Genomic DNA, 19,453 nt, shown 5'->3' with positions numbered 1-19,453 from the left:
TCGCATAGGGAGAACTGTAAGGGTAGAATTAATATCTATAGGTTTGAATTGAAGGCTGGCAAGTAACTGTTGGTACTGGATTCTCTTCTGAGCAGAGAATTATGGAACAAATGACTCTTTAACGCTTGTACTAACTTTAAGTGTTACGACTCAAGGTAACCCATATTATGAATGAAAATTTTAAAGTTTATCCAAAAAAAAAATGCAAAGATGGCTTCACCTACTAATGTGAATTAATTTTTAAAAATTAAATAACAACAGAGACTAACAACATCAATTCATAAAAATAAGTATTCCAAGAGATGTTTTCTAATTCAATTAAAATATAGATTGAATTTTTTTTAATATATCATATTTTAATAAGTAACTCTATTTAATTTTGTGATAATCTTAAATTAAAAAATTTTATGATCATTTTCATATGAAATATGATGAAAATGATATATACACACGTGGACGTGTGTTTGCACTACCTAACAATCTTAGCTCCGTTAACGAAGACCTTGACTTGTTTTAAAGAGAAATGAGAGATAGGGAGAAGACCTGAACTTCCCAAATTGAGGGTTACCTTGCAATCTTGGCTCCACCACTGGAGACGTTAACTTGTTTCAAAGAGATAGGGAGAAGACCTTGACTTCCCAAGTTGAGGGTTAGCTAGCAATCCTAGCTCCACCACTGAAGACCTTGACTTGTTCCAAAGAGAAAAGAGAGACAAAGAGAAGATGTAGACTTGTCAAGTTGCCCTCACTTCATCTACTTATCTCCTGTATATGCTACTAAATTTACAACAAGCAAATGGTCTTGATTTTTCATATAAGCAATGGAATTGAATGAAATAAAATTCTTCTTAAAACTGACAAAATTGATCCAAATCTAAAAAATCTTGCTCGACCAATTTGAACTTGATCACAACCTAACTTGATTTGATCAGGAAAAGTCTATTTCAATAAAACTTAAGATGATTTGAATCTAATATCTTAAATCTGAAATGATTTGAATTAAAAATGACTTAAATGACTATCCTCAAATAATTTAAATTTAAATTAATTTTACTTTAAAATTCAATAATTTGAACACGAATAACTCAAAATACAAATAACCCTAATATCAAACCGAATGACCAAATCCAAATGACCTGAACACGAGATGATCGAACTTAAAATTATTTGAATTTATTTTGACCCAAAATGGCTTGACCTAAATGACCCGACCCATGCAATTGCCACCTCTAATCAATCTTATTTGCAACCACTGTAATAAAATTTGTTGTGGTCTATTCTTACAAAGTAAAGCAGGCATTTACTGTTGGAGCTATAAAAATTTTCCATAATTAGTAGCACAATTGTAATTAATATGATTTGGATGTTTATTTCCATAATTATTCGCCCTATAAACAAATTATCTATAAGTTTTTATTTTTGCTCATCAATATCTATATCTCATTTATCGCTATAGCAAATATTCACAATTTCATAATACAAGATATCATTTCTTGCAACATCCTAAAGTTCTGTTAGTTGTGAAAAAAAATATAATCTTATAAACTAAACATAGAACTTTTAATAATAATATTTTTAAGCATTTCAAAAAAATAATAATAATATTTTTAAGTATGGTTGTATAGTGAAAACTATTTAGTACATTGTTAAAAGTTAATTATTGGGCATATGTTTATTAAATTATTTAAAAATAAAGATGTTTGTTTTTAATAATAATAAGATGTTTGATTTTACTAAATTATTGAGCATATTTTTGCATTTACGAAAGAAACGAAAAGAAAAGACGGAAGGAGGAAACAAGCCAAACTAGCCCAGATTAAACCTGGAGCCTATTTGAAGTGTGCTGGCCTAAGCATTGAAGCCCAAAAGTAGAAAGAACGGTTAACCCAATTGTGAGTTCATTTATTTTTTATATTCATTATATAACTAGAAAAAGTCCCGCGTTTTCTAGCGGTTTTAAAAATTTTATATACACTAGATATTAAAAATTAGAGTAAAATACACTAACATTTTTTATTTTTTACCATAATTATACATGAGTCTCAATTTTTAAAATAAACACTCTTTTTCAAAAAATATTTTTTTTAAACACATAATTCTATCATTAATCAATAGTCAATATTTTTATTAATTTAATAATATAATAATATTTTTAAAATAATTTTACTTTTTATTAATTTTAAAAATTATGATTATATAAAATACAATTTCTTTCATCCTTAACTATTTTTTTATCTCTCTACCCAACCTTCTCTCACTAAATTTTCTCTAGCACGGACGATAGTTGTGAACGACAACAAACGTTCTCCGAGTAGATCCGGTAACAGGAACGCTAGATCTGGCGCTCTCGAGGCCAGATCTAACTTGGGGACGCCAGATCTGGTGCTCCCACAGTACCAACAAGCGATGGAAGGGCCTTTCGGTGCTTGGGAACGTTGGATCTAGCATGGAACGTCAGATCTAACGTTCTTGTGGCCAAATCTCGCCGAGAATGTGAAATTTGGTGTTCCCACAGCGCCGCAAGTGTTGGAAGGGTTCCCCAACCAGATTCAGTGTTCCTGCGATGCTGGGGAACCTCGACAAGTGCGAGATCGTATCAAGGGTGGCCAATCGATATGAGGGAATGTTGTTGGCCTGCTCAAGGGAAAGAAAAAAATTTTAAAAAAAATATTGTAGACATATCACGTTTGAATATTAACGCTATTTACACATTTAAGACAGTATTTATTTTAAAAACTTATGAATCCACGTCTAAATATGATTAAAAGTTAAAAGTGTCTATGTATTTTACTTTAAAAATTATGAATCGATTGTAAGGATTGTGAATGTTGTTATTGATATAACCTTACTAATTAAGATTTGACACATGTACAAATAATTGTGGTCAGTAAATACACAAAAAGTATCATAATATGTACAAAAATTATTCTGTTCATCAATGAGCAAGATATCTGAAAAGAAAAAACAATAACTCAGCATATTAGTATTTAATATATCTACAAATAACATTGGTTACAAAATGCAAAAAAATTATTCGTGTACGTCACGGAGCAGGTTGTTTGAAAAATGGGATAAAGGTCTTGTCCATGCATTAGCAAGCCATGGAAACTGAGGAGGCACATGATTCCAAAGATCTAAATTTAATATATTACACAGCAATGAGTTACCACAGGAAATGTTGCTGACCTGGTAAATTATAGGAGATCCCGACAAAATATAACCAAGGTTCAGGAATATATGCTCATACCAAGAAAATAGCTGCTCCAAAAAATTTACATAAATTTATGAGATATAATTCATTAGATGCTTCACTAAATATCTAGTTTTGAATGAGATTGTGCGCCAAATTATACAAAAAACATTTTTGCTTATGAATATACAATATTATGCTAAAACATATAATGAACTTGCTGACAAATCATCTAAAAATTCAAATAGAAATAGATATGTCAGTGCCAACCCTAATGGTTTACAATTTAGAAACATAAATAAATACAAAAAGCTATAACATTGTTCAATCATAAGATAGCATAACAAAACATTGATACCTATGTATCTTACAAACCAAAAGGCATATCATAAAAAAATTTAAACAGAAATAGATATGCTAGTACTACCATTAGGGAGTTATGTATTGATTCTTTAAACACTCTATGCATTTTCTGCTAACATCATCACACCAGAAACCTTGGGAAGAAAGGCGAAACTGAAAATTTGCTCAAAATATAGAATAAAAGAGAGGTGCCTTTGTTTGTAACAGTGAAGATTATTTTGACCATAACAAACCAACCCTCACCTATAGCCTCAACCAGCAACCAAATCACTTGGGCACAACCCACAAAATATGCCATGAAAGACGACATAATACAAGTGCAGCTTGTATAGCATTGGGAACCACAGTGTAAATAAATGCATTCAAGATAAGTGGGTTAATGGAATATTGTAAAAGTTATGTTCCATACCTGCCAAACAAAATCATCACTCATATGCCAATTTCTAAATTTTAACAGAAAAAAAGGCTGTGACATAACCTTAATGGCATTTTTAAAAGAAAAACGTCCCCTTGAATTGGCCAGAGTGGAGGCAACTGGATAGAGATCAATACTATGTAATGCCTTATAAAGCATAGATGCAAGGAGATGCAATGCAAGGGCTTGTTGCCTTGGAATTTGAATTCAACAAAATCATTAAATAACAGGAGATCAATTAGGTTATATCAAGCATATACTGCATCAGTATTTTACATTAGCAATACATAATCTAAGCAGTAACTCTGCAACATGCAGTTGCATTCACATTAGATATCTACAATGGAACTACATATCACCCAATCAATTAATAAATAAAATAGAAACTGACCGTGCTTCTTGTGGGTGTAACTGCTTCTTTAATTGTGTAACCTGCTGCACCCGGGTCCCCCTCAGTCCATAAGAAGTCACGTTCAGCAAACATTATCACCGCCTGCAATACAATAATAAAAAGGATCAAACTAAGATAAATTTAGTCATATTTTGTTCCTTCTACTTCTATAGCAAGCAAAATTTTGCATATCTTTTCTGTAGACAGACCAAGAGTACAGACTTTGATGAAAATACAAGTATCAGAAAATCAATATCTAATAAAACATAACTAAACAAATAAACAAAAGAATAATTGCGATTTTGCCTTACTTGTCTCTGGCACATGGACAAGATTATTTCAACAACAGTCCCATCCAAAAAAAATCTTAATTCCCTAACAGTCTCAACGCTTTGGCTCCAAGCATTCCACAAGCTGCCATCGATTGACCTTTGCAGCAAGGCGGAAAACAAAGAGAAAGAACAAACTGGAACAACCGAAACCCAGAGAGATAAAAAGAAGTGCAAAATAAAAGGAAGAAGAAACCAAGAAAACAACTAAAAACATCAAAAGCTGAAAAAGTAAGGAAAGCAGGAAATTTTACAGGCAAATAAACATTAATAAAAGCAAGAAAGAACCCGCATGCTAAAGTCAATGATGATATCACGAAATTCAAATGGTTTTCGACCATCTATTCTTATTTCAGAAAACAGAGTTGTTTTTTATGAAATTCTTCTCATTCACTGTCAAACGCCACGTGTTGGTCAGCTTAGCATCCACCTTTCTTTCTCAATCTTTTGCAACAAATTGACTGGAATATATTAGTAACTCACAAACGTATGAACAGAGTAGCTGTTTTTTTTTTTTTTTCCTTTCAGACAATTCATCAAACAGTTTAAAATGTTCGAAATGAACTGTAAATGAGGGATTGAATACCCAAACCTTATGCGGCACAGATGTTTGTAAAATGAAAGAAAAAGACAAAAAAAATCTGTGAAAGGGAATGAAAGGAACAGTTTTCCATTTCTGAACAATCAATCCAACCTTGAATAATCAAACACTGTTTGCAATTTAGAAATATAATCATACAAAACCAGAAAGAAATTAAAGAAACCCAACATCTCCTTAGGAATATCCAGAAAACTACAGTGAAAAAGTGACCGAAAACAAGCAAAAACGCAGTAACGGCGAAGGGAGAGGGAAGCATCGAAACAGGGGCGGGAGAGATGCGAAAAAACGAAGAGAGAGGGAAGTAAGGAAACACGGGCAACAAACCCAAAGCCCAGAATATCCCTTTAAAAACACCAAAAGACTTAAACAGATGTCAGACTATGGAGGTACATGTACATGAGATTCATTATATTAAGAATAAGAATAAGAATTAAGATAAGATAAGATTCTCGTGAATGGTATTCAATCTAGTCCTTCTTCCCCTTCTTTGTGCTCCCTGACTGTAATACCGGGATGCTTTGTTCATTCCAGAAGAAGTTGTCAGGATCAGTTGAAGTCTTTACACGAACAAGCCTCTTGAAATTATTGTTGAAGTATTTGAAGCCCCAGACGGCTGCTTGTGCGTAGCTTGTATGTCTTTTGTTGTTCCTCCCCAGATCAAGATCCCGGTAGTTGAAATAGGCAGCCCTGGGAGAGTTGGAAACGTAAGGTTCCATGTACTTGTACAGCCTTCTCATCCACCCTAGATGCTTCTCTGTTTCCTCTGCTGCTGCCCAATCAAGAATGTACTGGATCCCATATAGATTCCCACTTCTGTGAGGGAAAGGAATTTCTGAACTTGATATTTGGCTCATTCTTCCACCGTAGGGTGTCAGAATCAATATCGAATTCTCTTCTTCGACAAGCATTTTGTATAGTCCTTCTAACCCTGATTCTGGAATTGGTTCCTTCACGTAGTCGGATTTGGCTTTGGAGAATTGCGTAGATGACATTGTCCTGTTAAGCAGAACATCTAAGGATTCTGTGATTGAGAAGCCAGCGAAATAAAGGACAGATTGGATCCAACTCATTTCAGTGCAGTTGTCTCGAGTTACTCCCAGCTCAGGGAAACCATCTTGTTGTTGTAGCAGAGAGAGGAGTCTTTCAGCAGTCCCAAGAAACAAGCAATCGAAGGAAACTCGAACAGTTTTGTTTCCTTTTGAATTTGCACTAGGAACTCCCATAACTACATGGATGAAAAGGTCTTGATGCAGCTTATCTGCAACGGTTTGCCACTTGTGGAGAAGTTTAGTTGCTCCTTGTTCCAGTGTCTTTCTAATGCTGAACACTGTAACAGTTGGAGGAACACGAACCAACTTAATTTTCCATGAGAAAATAACTCCAAAGCTCTGTGCTCCACCTCCTCTGATGGCCCAAAAAAGATCTTCTCCCATGGACTTTCTATCCAGAATATTTCCATTAACGTCAACTATCTTGGCATCAATGACATTGTCAGCTGCTAAACCATATTTTCTGAATATGGTACCAAATCCACCTCCACTGAAGTGTCCCCCTACACCTACGGTGGGGCAACTGCCCGCGGGGAATCCATGGAGATTACTTGAGCCAGCAATGCTGTAGTACAATTCACCAAGAGTTGCACCTCCCCCAACCCATGCGTACTCATTTTTTATGTCTAAACTAATAGACCGCATTTGGAAAAGATCTATAATTATAAATGGAACATCAGATATGTAAGAGAGGCCTTCATAGTCATGTCCTCCACTTCGAACTCTAACATGCAAGCCATATTCCTTGGAACAAATTACGGCGGCCTGGATGTGAGCTTCAGAGTATGGAGTGATCAAGTATTGGGGTTTCGAAGCATTCAGAAACCTTAAATTCCTTATGGAAGACCGCAATATAGATAAATACTGGGAGCCGTTTTGGCTGAAGATAACATCAGAAGTTATGTTGGAAGGCGGTAAGTGAGAGGAAAAGCATTGCAGAAAGCTTTCCTTGGTCGAATTTGAAGCTGAAAAGCAAACCGAGACAGATAGGAAGAGAAATAATGTTAATGTTACCATCCCAGACCCTGGAATCATCATCTTTAGAGGATAATGTGAATTCATACAGGAAATGGGCAGAAGAAAACTTGCATATATATTGCTACAAGTTGTTGAAATTACGTACTCAAGATGAATTTGAAGATTGAATTCCTGATATCTTTATCTATTCAGATTGAAAAATTCAAAGCAAAAATGGAGATCCCCAAGCTCAATGCAAGAAGATTCTTAAATATATGCCTAATTGCATAGACTTTAGGGAGTATACATTCAACGCACGTACTCCTGCAAATATAAAAACTAAAGAGATCAAATTTTAGGTAGTTGGCCCAAAGTCTAAACAAAGGAATTTACCGCCTTGACAAGGACAATATATCATCTTCGTAGACGATCGACCACCTGAAAGAAACAAAGGGAAAACAAAATAAACATAGAAAAGACCAAAACTACACCGCTTCCATAAAACAATCAACAGAAGGGGATGAAAAAAAAAGTTAAAAAATGACGACGTTTGGAAGAGGAGAAAAGAAAAAAAAAATAGAGCAAACCATCCAATTGAGTGACATTCGTCATTAATTCGGCCAACAATCCAAGAGAATTAAAATAGTAAAACCCGATCCTCCTTTTATATAATATATATATATATATGTATGTAGTATGCAACACGGCAACCTACCCCTACCCTACCTTGACTTTTCAATATTATAACCTGCATCTATCCTAGATTTATTTGACTTTTCAATGGTATAGCCTGTCCAAGCTATGTGCAAAGCTCTTCAAATGTTTGTGGCCTCTCGATGGGGTTCACAAAAACTCATCCTTGAAAGCGACTCTGCAAAGCTTGTCAAATGGGGTTTAAACCCGTCCACATTATCCAGATATTGCGTGTAAATCTATGATTAAATACTGTGACATTATTAAAATTCCCACGTCAGCGAACGAGGTTGCAGATTTTCTTGCTCAATCAGGGATGAACACAGAAATTGTCTTTATCTGGGTGACGCCTGAGCCTGATAATGACTAAATTCTATTTCTTTCCGCTTTCTTGTCTGCTTACTGATTGTGTTTTTGTTATGTTGGGCTGCTTCGTTGAGTTGGGTTGTTGGGATTACTGCTCATCAGCTATTGGTTGTTTTACTCTCTGTTCTGTTTGTCACTGGATTATTTGTGAATGAATTGACATGCTGTACAGGGGTGGGGTGGTATTGTGCTTTCTTGTTCGGCTAGATCCTCTTTTGGTTTGTCTGAGGTTTATCAAACCTCTTGTGCTTGTAGGGTGGCTGTATCTTTTGTTTTTTCGGGTTCACAGAGTGATCTAGCTGCTGCAGATTGATTGAGTTTTTGGTATCTGCAGACTCTTCTTTTGGTGGTTGGAGGTTTATTGTCCTCCTCTTGGATGTACCTTTTGCATAGCTAATGAAATGGTTCAACTCTGACTTTCAAAAAAATATATATATATATTTATACATATTAATATTTTAAAACATATTATAAATTAAAATTAAAAATATATATATTATTTATTAATATAATAAGCTAATCAAATTGGATTAGGCAAGCCTCAAGCCTAAAATTTTATGCAAGTCTATCAACGTTTATTTCATTGAATTTGACATGTACTCGTATTTTTATAATTAAAAAGTCAATTACTTTTTATCCATTACATGTGAGCTCTTAAATGTTGAAACTTTACTTTATCAATATTTATGGTGATACGTTCAAATTATACTGAGTATCCTTCCATGGTGGAGGCTTGGGCAGCCATGCATGAAAGCTTTATAGAATGTGTTTAAGGACATGGACTTTACAAGAATGTGGTTGGAAGGTGATGGAAGTGATTGAGCTAGATCTTTCTGGTATAGGTAAAATCTAAGATGCTAATGATATAAGAGAATTTCAAAATTTTAAAACCAAATTATTTCATGGGTAAAATAAAAATTGAAATTATTATAATTTTTGGAATTCAGGTGAAGGATTTCAATGATTTAAATATTTCATTTCAAATTCGACCTTCAGGAAATTTTTCAATGACATTTATTATGGTCTCCTTTTTGTATGCAATTTTTATTTTCTTTAACTCTTATTACAAATCTTATTTTATATATATTTCTTGATATTTTCATATAAATAATAATATGTATTCATTTTGAAAAATCTAATGACACACCTATCGTATAGCCTTTTCCATATATTTTTATTAACTCTAAGATCATTATTTTTCTTTTATAATTACATAATCAAGTTTCAATACTCAAAATTTGAGGTTAAAATGCACATATCCAAACAATACAATTATCAATATTGTCATTTTAAGTTGACATGCATATTAAAAATAATTCCATTTCAAAATCTTTTAAATTTCAAAGTTCCTTGCCCAATGCATAAACAATAATGAGCACAAATGAAATAGTTTGAAAATTTTACCATAAACAATAATGAGCACAAATCTAACAGTTTGAAAATTTTATCATTTTAAGATCACAACAATTTTGACAAGATTAAAAATCCCACTAAAGTCAAAATATTCTCATCTTAAATGTACCTAACAATTAACTCAATACAGTTTTATATTTATTCTCAATTTGAATGTGCCTATCTATTAACTCAATAGAGTTTTATATAACTATTAAGAAAGCTTTATTATTTTCTCATGTAGGATTATTACAATTCTTAAATAAACTAAAACTCTTATTCTATTTTCCTACATAAACTAAAATTCTTATTTTATCCCATAATTCCTATGTAGGACCTAGATAACAATAATCTAATAATATACCCCTATATCACATCTTTTAATTTGTTATCAACTATGGAAGAGCAAGAATCTATTAATATTGCACTGTCCTTGTATAATATTGCAAGTTGAACGTTATAGATTTAGTTGGGTTACCTCAATAACAAAATTTTAATGGCTTTTGTCGACAATTCTAGTTTCTTGAAACTTCACCTTGATCCAAATACTTTATAATTGATGTCGGGGCATTATGAAGACACTAATCGTGGTAAGGTTAGAAACTTCATTAAGGTGAACATCAATCTTGGTGAGGTTAGAAACTCCACTAAGGTGAATAATGGTCAAAATCTCACTTAGGTTTACCAATCCAAGATATTAAAATCTCTTACTTTTCTAAAATGAGACTAAAGAAAATAAGTACTCCTACTTACTAAAAAAATATTCTTTATTAATTTTCAACTTGAATGTGTCTAACAGTTAAGTCAAAAGAGCTTTATATAACTATTCCTAAAGAAAAGAGTCTTCTAACTTTCCCATATGAGATTATTACAATTTCTAAATAAATAAATAAATAAGAAAATAACCTAATTTTAAAATTTCTTGAAATACAAGTAAGGTAAAAGATAATTAAAGAAACCTAAATAAATACATAAATAGATAAGAAAATAACCTAACCTAAACATTCTTCAAATACAAGTAAGGTAAAAGATAATTAAGGAAAGATAATTATAGAAATAATCTTCCCTAACTTAATGTGCAAGTAACCTAATAACATACTCCTATATTATTCTCCTTAGATTAGAGAAAAAAATCACCTGCATAGGTTCCCTTGTTTAGATCAAACCTCTTTCACATCTAACACTTCTTCAATAACTCCAGCCTTAGCAATTGGAAAGTGCTAAACTTGAGCATTTATAATAGATGCAGTCCCATCAAATCCATCAAATGGATACAAGTCCGAAACATTGACAATAAGATTTATTTATAACTCAAGTGACAGCTCAATTAAGTAGGCATTTGAATTGATTTCTTTAGCACCTTTTAAGGTCCAAACTTTCTAAACTTGAGCTTGTGATAAGTACCCTTAAGAAATCTTTCTTCCCTCAAGTGCACAAGTACTTGATCACTTTCCTCATTCTTGTTTACGACGATATTGATTGGCAGCAAAAGAGTATGTTAAATTGCTGACTTTTAAGGCAGCTTTTATATCTTGCAAGTTGCTCTTATAATTCTTGAACTTGGTGACGTAATTCCTCTACTTCAATCTCGTGAACAACTCTTTGACGATTATAGCGTCTTTGTGGCATATTTTTGGCTCATATAAAAACAATAATTATGGCAATGGTGGTATGGCGAGGACATGGTGATGATGATGTGGTGATGCAAAAAAAATGATGACAGAACAATAACAAACAAAATTACCCAAACAAGGAGAGTCGAGACCTGACAACAAACCCAAACTATGCAACAAACAATGATTCTCCCATAGGCATTGTGAAGACATCAATCATGACGAGGTTATAAACCCTACTATGGTGAACACCAATCTTAGCACCAAGGTGAATAATGACCAAAATCTCACTTTGGTTGGTCAAACCAAAAATAATTAAAATCTCTTACTCTTCTGAAAAGAGCATAAAGAAAGTAAGCACTCCTGATTACTGACGAAATTATTCTTTATTAATTCTCAATTTGAATGTATTTAACAATTAAGTCAAAAAGGTTTTATATAACTATTTTTAAGAAAAAGAATCTTTTAACATTCTCATACTGGATTATTACAACTACTAAATAAATAAATAAGAAAATAACATAATTTAAACTTTCTTGAAATACAAGTAAGGTAAAAGATAATTAAAGAAAAATAATTATGAAAATAATCTTTCCAAACTTAATGTGCAAGTAACCTAATAACATACTTTTGTATCAATAACCATGCTCTATTCATATAATTTGGATAGTTAAATGGAGAGCTGTGAGCTAAGAAAGTAGGCTCAATGATCATTTGAAAATATGGAATGCTGAATTCTGAAGATGAGCCTGCTGTTTTGAAACAACGGTAATCTGCACTTTGTCCTGCGCTGCTGTGTGTGGAATCTGCACTTTGTCATCAGCCTCTCTTGGTGGTCTTTGTGTTTTTTTGTATTCAGTTTTTTGTACAGGTTTGCATGAACGTCTAATTTCTGGCAACTCTGTAAAAGGTTTTCGTGCCAAACCCCTGGCTATGCTGTGGATTTTCTGGGTATTGACAGTTGCTTCACATGTATGTTCCTGCATACATGTCGCTTCACATGTATTTTCCAATTGTTCTGCTTTTGCTCTGGTATATCAATAATACTCATCTGCCTTTCAACAAACATGTTCTAAATTAGGATAAGGCATAAATTAATGCACATTTGACCTAGTACAAGAGTTTACCAAATAATTTAACTAAATTAGTTTCCTCTAGTGGCCTAATGAAAAACATCTCAGGTGAATTGCACCCCCTCCTTTGCAAGAGGGCTGCTGCATTCTAATTAAGAACAATTTACTCGCCTCTTGTTTGAAAATCTATGACTAACTAATTTTTGAGTCGGGAGTAACAAATAACAAGATGCCACAATATTCATAGAGCACAACTCAAGCCAACTATCACCACAAGATATATATCACCTACGGTAGCGATAGCGCTTGAAGTTAAAATATAAATGCAAAACTCCATGTTCGAATGTGGCTTTATATCCTTTCTTATGAGAATATTCCCAGTCTTTGTCTACAATCCGGAAAGCAATGTCCTCGTAGGGTGGCCCAGCATGGAACCTTGTGATGCATGTGTCAGAACTATTTCCATCCTTCTCAATAGTATATGCAGGAGCCTTTGTCTTGTCGACGAGGTCTGGATAGAAGATATTAAACTTGTATCCTAGCACAATTTTGGGAGGTGGATTGTCGTGATCATAATGGGGCTGGTTGTACTTGTTCCACTCATATCCAGTGTGAACACGGTTGAAATATTTTGGTTTTCTAGGTCGGTATTTGTCACGCCACCAATACACTTGTGAGTCCAAGTTTACTTGGGCACCAGAGCCAAATACTGCATCTCCCTCCTCCATTGCTCCCATAGCTTTCATGGCTTTTAGCTCAAAGTTATCCTCTCGTATCCGTCTTTGCTGCTCCAGTATAACCCTGTCCTCTTCAGGGTCAATAGCTTCTTCATGATTTTCATCACCATGCAACAGTTGGGGTGAAAATGATCCAGACTCTTGTTCCACGGGTTGTGGCGAAAATCTTTCAGCATCTTTCACATCATGATCACTATTCTCCTCTCCAGGTCCTAAACCATGATCAGATTCCAGTCCTGAAGGTTGCTCAAGGCGTTGTAAATGTGTACTCAGCATTTTAGCATGTATTTCCTTCAAACAGGCCTTTGCTTTGAATATATGAAGGCGTTTAAGAACAGCCTCCCAATACTCAACAACCTTTGCCATGCCAGTACGCATCTGTGACTCAATCTGGGATTGCAATCCCTCCAGCTCACGATGGGTCTTTCCTTCCAAGAGATTCTTGACATCTGCTTCAATACTAAAAGGCACACGTCTTTCCTCAGCCAGCAACTCAGCTGGAGGTTCCTCCCCACGCACCCTAGCTTGATCAAGTGCATCCTTCTTCCGGGCTTCGGATAACTCCCAATCACATACCACCAAAAGTGCCTCCCAGTACTCTATGTGTGTTGGAGTTGCCCTGTCCAAATCAAGATGTATTATGATGTCATCACGAAGCTCTTCCATCTCTTTGACTGTCAAGCCCTTGAAAACCATGTATGGCGGTTTATCTGAGCCACTAAGGTGCTTGGACAAAACATCAATAGGCTTTGTACGGCCTTCACGCATTCTGATCTCTAATCTGATTTTGCTTTGATCAGAAAGAAACTCCTCCTCTTTCTTCTCCCAATCTTGGAACTCAGCTCGAGCACTTTCTCTAGCCAACAAAGCCACTTCTTCCTCATGTTGTGCTCTCTCAACTGCCATTTCCTCTCTTCTCTTTTTAACCTTTTCAATCTCACCCATTCTCTCTTTCTGTCTCTTCTTCTCGGCTTTCACTGAAAAACTGTCCAACGGTACTCCTTGGGCAATATCACGCTCGATTTGCTTCCGCCACACAAATTTTTCGCTGAGATTGGAATCACCAAAAGGGTTTGAATCATTTGAATAACCCCACACTGTTTGCTCTTTCAATTTGTTCGCAGCTCGCATCGCTTTCTTTTGAGCTTTCTTGGCCATATACCCTGCGATTTCCTCTTCTGTGATGTTTCTACCAGACCTCCTCTTCTTACTGCGGCCTCCACCGGAAAAACCGTCGTCGGAGTCACGACCACTATGGCTATGACGGCTGCTTTTGCTTCGACCGCTCCTCACCATGGCTTAGGGAAGGAAAGAATAAATCAATCAATCAACAAATATTTAAAGGCTAGAGTCTTTCTCCTTACACAACTTGGATATCTCTTGGTGATCAAGGTTTTTGTTTTTAAAATTTATTTTTATTATATTTTTACTAAATTATTATTAATTTAAAAGTTAAAATAAAAAATAATAAAACATTATACAAAACTATAAGAGAAACAATCTTTGTAAATTTAGCTTTTTTTATAATTTTTTAAATGATAATGAATATTTCTAATTCTTATATCTTAGTCTGTCGTTTATACATTTATTCAGAATATTTGTACAATTTATAAAATTTGTTTATAGATATTTAAAACTATTTTTATTAACCTAACTTTAACCCCAAAACTTGACAGTGTATCGGCTTAGGCTAGATTCGGCCCCAATTTACAGGCCTTGGGCTGGTGCTCCAAGGCGGAATCTGACCCTTAAAAGGTCCAGCCTTCGATGATGGGCTCATGTTTCCCTCGGCTGACACCATGATGGTGATTAGTTTTTTACAATACAATGATTGAAAAAAATGTAATTGTACGCACTCGAGCATTTAACTTATTAATTAGTATATAACTTTCTTGTCAAAAGAGTAAGATTTGAATCTCCTCTCTCAATTATAAAAAAAAAATGTAATTGTACATAAGATAATATTCTAGTATTTGATATATAAGTAAAGTAATTATTAAAATAAAGAAAAAATAATATTATAATATTTGGTTTACAAATACTTTACTAGAAATGTAATGTCAATTTTTAAAATTATCTCTATTTACTCAAATATAAATTTAATATACTTGTATTTTTTATTATTAATTTTTATATAATATCATCTCTTAAATATATTTTTAATGTCATATATTTTATTTCATTTCTTATTATAATCTTATATATTTTATTTTTATTTTTTAACATCATTTCCTATATTATATATTTTAATTTAATTTCTTTTTCCTTTAAAAGATAATATAAATTTTATTAATAGTTACCATTGCTACTAAGAGTAACAAAGAGACATCTCTTGAATTTATAAAAATAAATAAATTATAATATTGTAAAATGTCTTTAATAAAATAATAAAGTTGAAAGGTAAAATATTTTTAAAAATATTACAAAATGCAATACAATTTGATTGTATTGATTTTGAACTGTAATCATATTATATTCACAGATTATAATGTGATTGCATTGTAATATTATATTACAGTGGTTTGTTACAAAACAAATATTATAATATAATTTAATTGAATACATTACAAAAAAGTACTCTTACTTCTTTTATATCATACATTACCTATTATATAAACTTGCCTAAACTAGAGGTCATCTTACATTGTGAATCACGTGACGCACGTGACCTTAACAGATATTAAGCTCATAATCAGTTAATATCGTTTGCAATAATAATAGATGAATTACTTTTTTAATAAGACAAAATTAATTGAACAAAATAATTATGTCTTCTTAAAAGAAAAAAATTTCACAATTAACCAATTTTGTAGCATAAAAAAGGTCGTGTCAATATTCAGGTATACAAAAAATACTAATTGATCATAGACTTAATAACCATTAAGGTTACGTGATAAATGTAAAGAGTTTCGGGTACAACTGATAAGAAAAAACTCATTTAGATAAAGTGGAAAAGTTTAAAGACTTTTTTAATAAAGACTTTTCCATTTAAGTAAAAGAAATTATAAATCCCATCACATTGCACGCGGTTTCTTTAAATTTATTACTTTGGCAATAATCTCCAACCATCCATTTGGTACGGACACGAAGTTATTAAATAGCATGCCCCTTTCTTGGACAGAGATACATGTCTCATGTGCAGGTAATGGTGGGTTTTTTTTTTTATTGGATATGTGAGATAAAATTATGAAAAAAAATCAGACAGAATATTAAATAACAAAAAAAGATTTTTATTCTATATATTTATGCCTGTATAGGAAATGTAACTGTTAAAAATTTGTTGATTTAATTCATTCTTGGAGTGATTGGAAAGAAGATTATCCAAAGTCACGACAAGTGGAAAATTAATGGCTTCATCAGCAATCACTTGATGCGACAGTCAATTGCCAAAGCAACCCCACATGGCAAGCAGCCCAAAGTCCAAAAGGTTACAAAGAAACAGTTAAGGCGAGGACAAGTTTCTGTCTGGAAATACGCGGTTCATATTCATTTCGTACTCAATGATTGACTCCTCCAAAGTCACTTTAGAATGGTCATCTGACTTTTTGGGTATTCTAGATTGAAGCTTCTTTACAATTTCACCTGGGCCAGGCCGGCATTTAAGCCTTGGGTGACGGGGATGACTCGAGACTAGTAATAGCTGACCAAGGTAGAGAATGGTGCAATGTCTTAGCTTTGTTTAACGGGTCTGATTTTCACCTTCAATGTCAATGGCAGATCACCGTCCATCAAGCAAGAAAGAAAAGAAGGAACAAACTGGAAATTAAAAGATAAGTATGACTAGAAAATAACCAATTATAATTTTGTCACAATCATAGCAAGAATGATGAATTATGATCTATCCTCAACCCGTCGGCTATATTCTCACTAAAAGCTAAGGTATAATCATTGACAATGTAATTTTTCTTCTATGACCTACTTGTGCGAGGAGGGATGCTTTGTTCGTTTCTGAAGAAATTCTTGGGATCAACGGCAGTCTTCACATCGACCAGTCTCTCATAGTTGTCATTAAAATAACTCTCCCCGTAAACTTTGCCCTCCTCGACGGTCCAATTCTCAGCGACACCAATGTCAATGTCCCTATAATTCAAATAAGCACTCCTTGGATTCTTGGACACGAATTGAGTCATGAAATCGTGAAGTGTCCTTGATTGAGTTGTGTAGTTCTTTTCTGCCTCGTTTCCAGGTTCGTCCCAGTTTACTGAATACTGGATCTTGTACAAATTCCCGGCACGGTGAGGGAATGGAGTCTCATCAGCCTTGATTTCGTTCATTCTCCCTCCGTATGCATTGAAAACCAACCCGACTTTTCCCAATTCAATCATCTTTTCCCACAGCGATTCCAAGCCATCTCTAGGAATTGGAGTCTGCACGTAATCTGACTTCCTCTTCAGGAAATCAGCGTCGTTCAGGTTTCTGTCGAGTAAAGCCGTAGGTGATGTTCCGAAATCGAAATTAGCCCACCAAAGAACCGAGTCAATCCAAGTCGTCTCCGTACAGTTCTCTTTCTTCAGACTCAGTTCAGGGAACTCCTTGCCCAACAAGGCTACCAGGCTATTGGCATCCCCCAAATACAATGCTATAACCGTTACTCGGAGCGTCCTTTGCCTGTTCCTCGTTGCCGGTTGCAAAAGCATCCTCATGAAGAGATTATCATCTGTAGTTGGAGCAACAGATTGCCACTTCAAAGCAACATCAGTGGCATTGTCTGCTAATAATCTTTCAAGTCTGAAAACAGTAACCGTCTCAGGGACAGGAACAAGCTTAATCTTGTAGGCTAAAACCACACCAAAACTGGCCGCTCCCCCGCCTCTTATAGCCCAGAAAAGATCCTCTCCCATGCCTTTTCTGTCTAGAATTCTTCCATTAACATCAACTATTTTTGCATCCACAATGTGGTCCACTGTCAGACCATATTTCCTTAACAAGGTACCGTAACCGGCACCGCTGAAGTGCCCACCAACGCCGACAGTGGGACAAACCCCACCAGGAAATCCATGGACTTTGCTCTTCTCCCAAATATTATAGTAAAGTTCACCAAGTGTTGCACCGGTCCCAACCCAGGCCGATTCGTCTGCCATGTCAACAGATATCGAGCGCAGATTAAACATGTCGAGAACAAAAAACGGCTCATCGAAAACATAAGATAAGCCTTCATAGTCGTGGCCACCGCTGCGGATTTTGAGTCGGAAACCAACCTTTTGGGAACAGATTACGGCTGCAGAAACATGGAATTCCTCCAAAGGAGTGATGATGATAACTGGTTTGGGCGTGGAAGAAGTATTGAAACGAGCGTTGCGGATATATGCTTGCAAGACTGATGCGTAGGAAGGGTTGGAATTAGAGAAGAGTATGCTGGAAACATTATCGGATGGGATTGATTGGCTTAAGCATTGGAAAAGGGATTGATAAGCAGGATCTGATGCTGCCCATGACAAGGAAAAGTTGAAGGAAACAAGAAAAAGTAAAAGAAGAAGCAGCCTTGGGGCCATCAAAATTGGCATTATGCTTTTGGTTGTTCGATTTTGTGATCAAGGAATAGACTTTGGTCCATGATTTATAAGGTTCAAAGGCATGGAAAAATCTATGGTATGATTTAATGCATGATTCCTAATAGTCTGAAATAGGCACAGGCCTTTTTACCAAATAAAAAAATAGATTATGCCTAACAGATGACTAGACAGATCATTAAGGAAAAATATTCAGACAGAAAATGAAACATAGTATTATTTTTAAATCCATGTTTGGCAAGTCAGCAGCACACAGTATTATACTATGAACATAGATTAATTTACTTTTCTAATTTAGTGGGAGATATTATGATGTGGTGATTCTCACCATGTACTTTTCCATATGCGTCATAATAATCTGGATTAGGAAAAATGACCTTTTGATTATTCAATTTTAAGGAAGAAATCCTGGCCTGCTAGGTATGGTAGTGTCCATACATTGCTTGGATATTTATAGTAGATTCGATTTGTCTCCCTTTTTTTTTTGGGAAATATTTTGTTTTGAGATTATAATTTGAAATGTAAATTTTAAGGATTTATATTTAAAGTATTATCAATTTATAAATCTATAAATTATCAATAGATCAAATGTTATCAAACCACACTTTATGATTAAATGATGATATATAGAAACTATACACTCATAATGAATCAAATATAAACTCATATTTTCATCACAATAAAATGACTTTCACATATGTCATATAGTATATTTTAAAAAAATTAATAAAGAAATCAATATGAAATTAGATTAAACCCACATACGATGAAAGAA

General features: G+C 34.2%; 2 protein-coding genes and 2 pseudogenes across 4 annotated transcripts; all 4 read right to left on the bottom strand.

Annotated features, from left to right (window-relative positions):
- Positions 1 to 2,201: 2,201 nt before the first annotated feature.
- Positions 2,202 to 5,232, bottom strand: LOC18595169 (uncharacterized). Of its 3 annotated transcripts, none has more exons than XM_088807427.1 (4): positions 4,976 to 5,232; positions 4,359 to 4,460; positions 3,186 to 3,257; positions 2,202 to 2,633 (listed from the first exon to the last, which is right to left on the bottom strand). In XM_088807427.1, exons 1-4 carry the CDS (start codon positions 4,979 to 4,981, stop codon positions 2,460 to 2,462), a joined length of 354 nt encoding a protein of 117 aa, XP_088663553.1. In that variant the 5' UTR covers positions 4,982 to 5,232; the 3' UTR covers positions 2,202 to 2,459. The 3 variants fall into 3 exon arrangements, with proteins under 3 accessions (XP_088663553.1, XP_017979378.1, XP_017979379.1); XM_018123889.2 differs by lacking the exon at positions 4,976 to 5,232 and adding an exon at positions 4,670 to 4,969; XM_018123890.2 differs by lacking the exons at positions 3,186 to 3,257; positions 4,976 to 5,232 and adding an exon at positions 4,670 to 4,969.
- Positions 5,233 to 5,382: 150 nt separating this feature from the next.
- LOC18595166 (tetrahydroberberine oxidase pseudogene) lies at positions 5,383 to 7,405 on the bottom strand (annotated as a pseudogene).
- A 5,023-nt stretch (positions 7,406 to 12,428) lies between these two features.
- On the bottom strand, positions 12,429 to 14,464 carry LOC18595165 (splicing factor Cactin pseudogene; annotated as a pseudogene).
- A 2,467-nt stretch (positions 14,465 to 16,931) lies between these two features.
- On the bottom strand, positions 16,932 to 18,744 carry LOC18595164 (berberine bridge enzyme-like 21). The gene has a single exon (XM_018123928.2). It carries the CDS (start codon positions 18,670 to 18,672, stop codon positions 17,077 to 17,079), a length of 1,596 nt encoding a protein of 531 aa, XP_017979417.1. The 5' UTR covers positions 18,673 to 18,744; the 3' UTR covers positions 16,932 to 17,076.
- Between the last annotated feature and the right edge of the window lie 709 nt (positions 18,745 to 19,453).

The sequence above is a fragment of the Theobroma cacao genome, chromosome 6 (genome assembly GCF_053813885.1).
Source record: "Theobroma cacao isolate CCN51 chromosome 6, ASM5381388v1, whole genome shotgun sequence".
Classification (NCBI taxonomy): Eukaryota; Viridiplantae; Streptophyta; class Magnoliopsida; order Malvales; family Malvaceae; genus Theobroma; species Theobroma cacao.
Note: the sequence above shows the minus strand (reverse complement) of the source record. Positions and strands in the feature narration are given on the sequence as shown.

Excerpts from the sequence above, each read along its gene's own strand:
- LOC18595169 (XM_018123889.2), bottom strand. Across the intron at positions 3,258-4,358 it reads TTACACCCACAAGAAGCACG|CTATTTTCTTGGTATGAGCA; the intron begins GTCAGTTTCTAT and ends TTTTTGGAGCAG. Across the intron at positions 2,634-3,185 it reads GATCTCCTATAATTTACCAG|GCCAACAACATTCCCTCATA; the intron begins GTCAGCAACATT and ends TCCCTTGAGCAG.
- LOC18595164 (XM_018123928.2), bottom strand. The coding sequence starts at position 18,672 with ATGCCAATTTTGATGGCCCCAAGGCTGCTTCTTCTTTTACTTTTTCTT.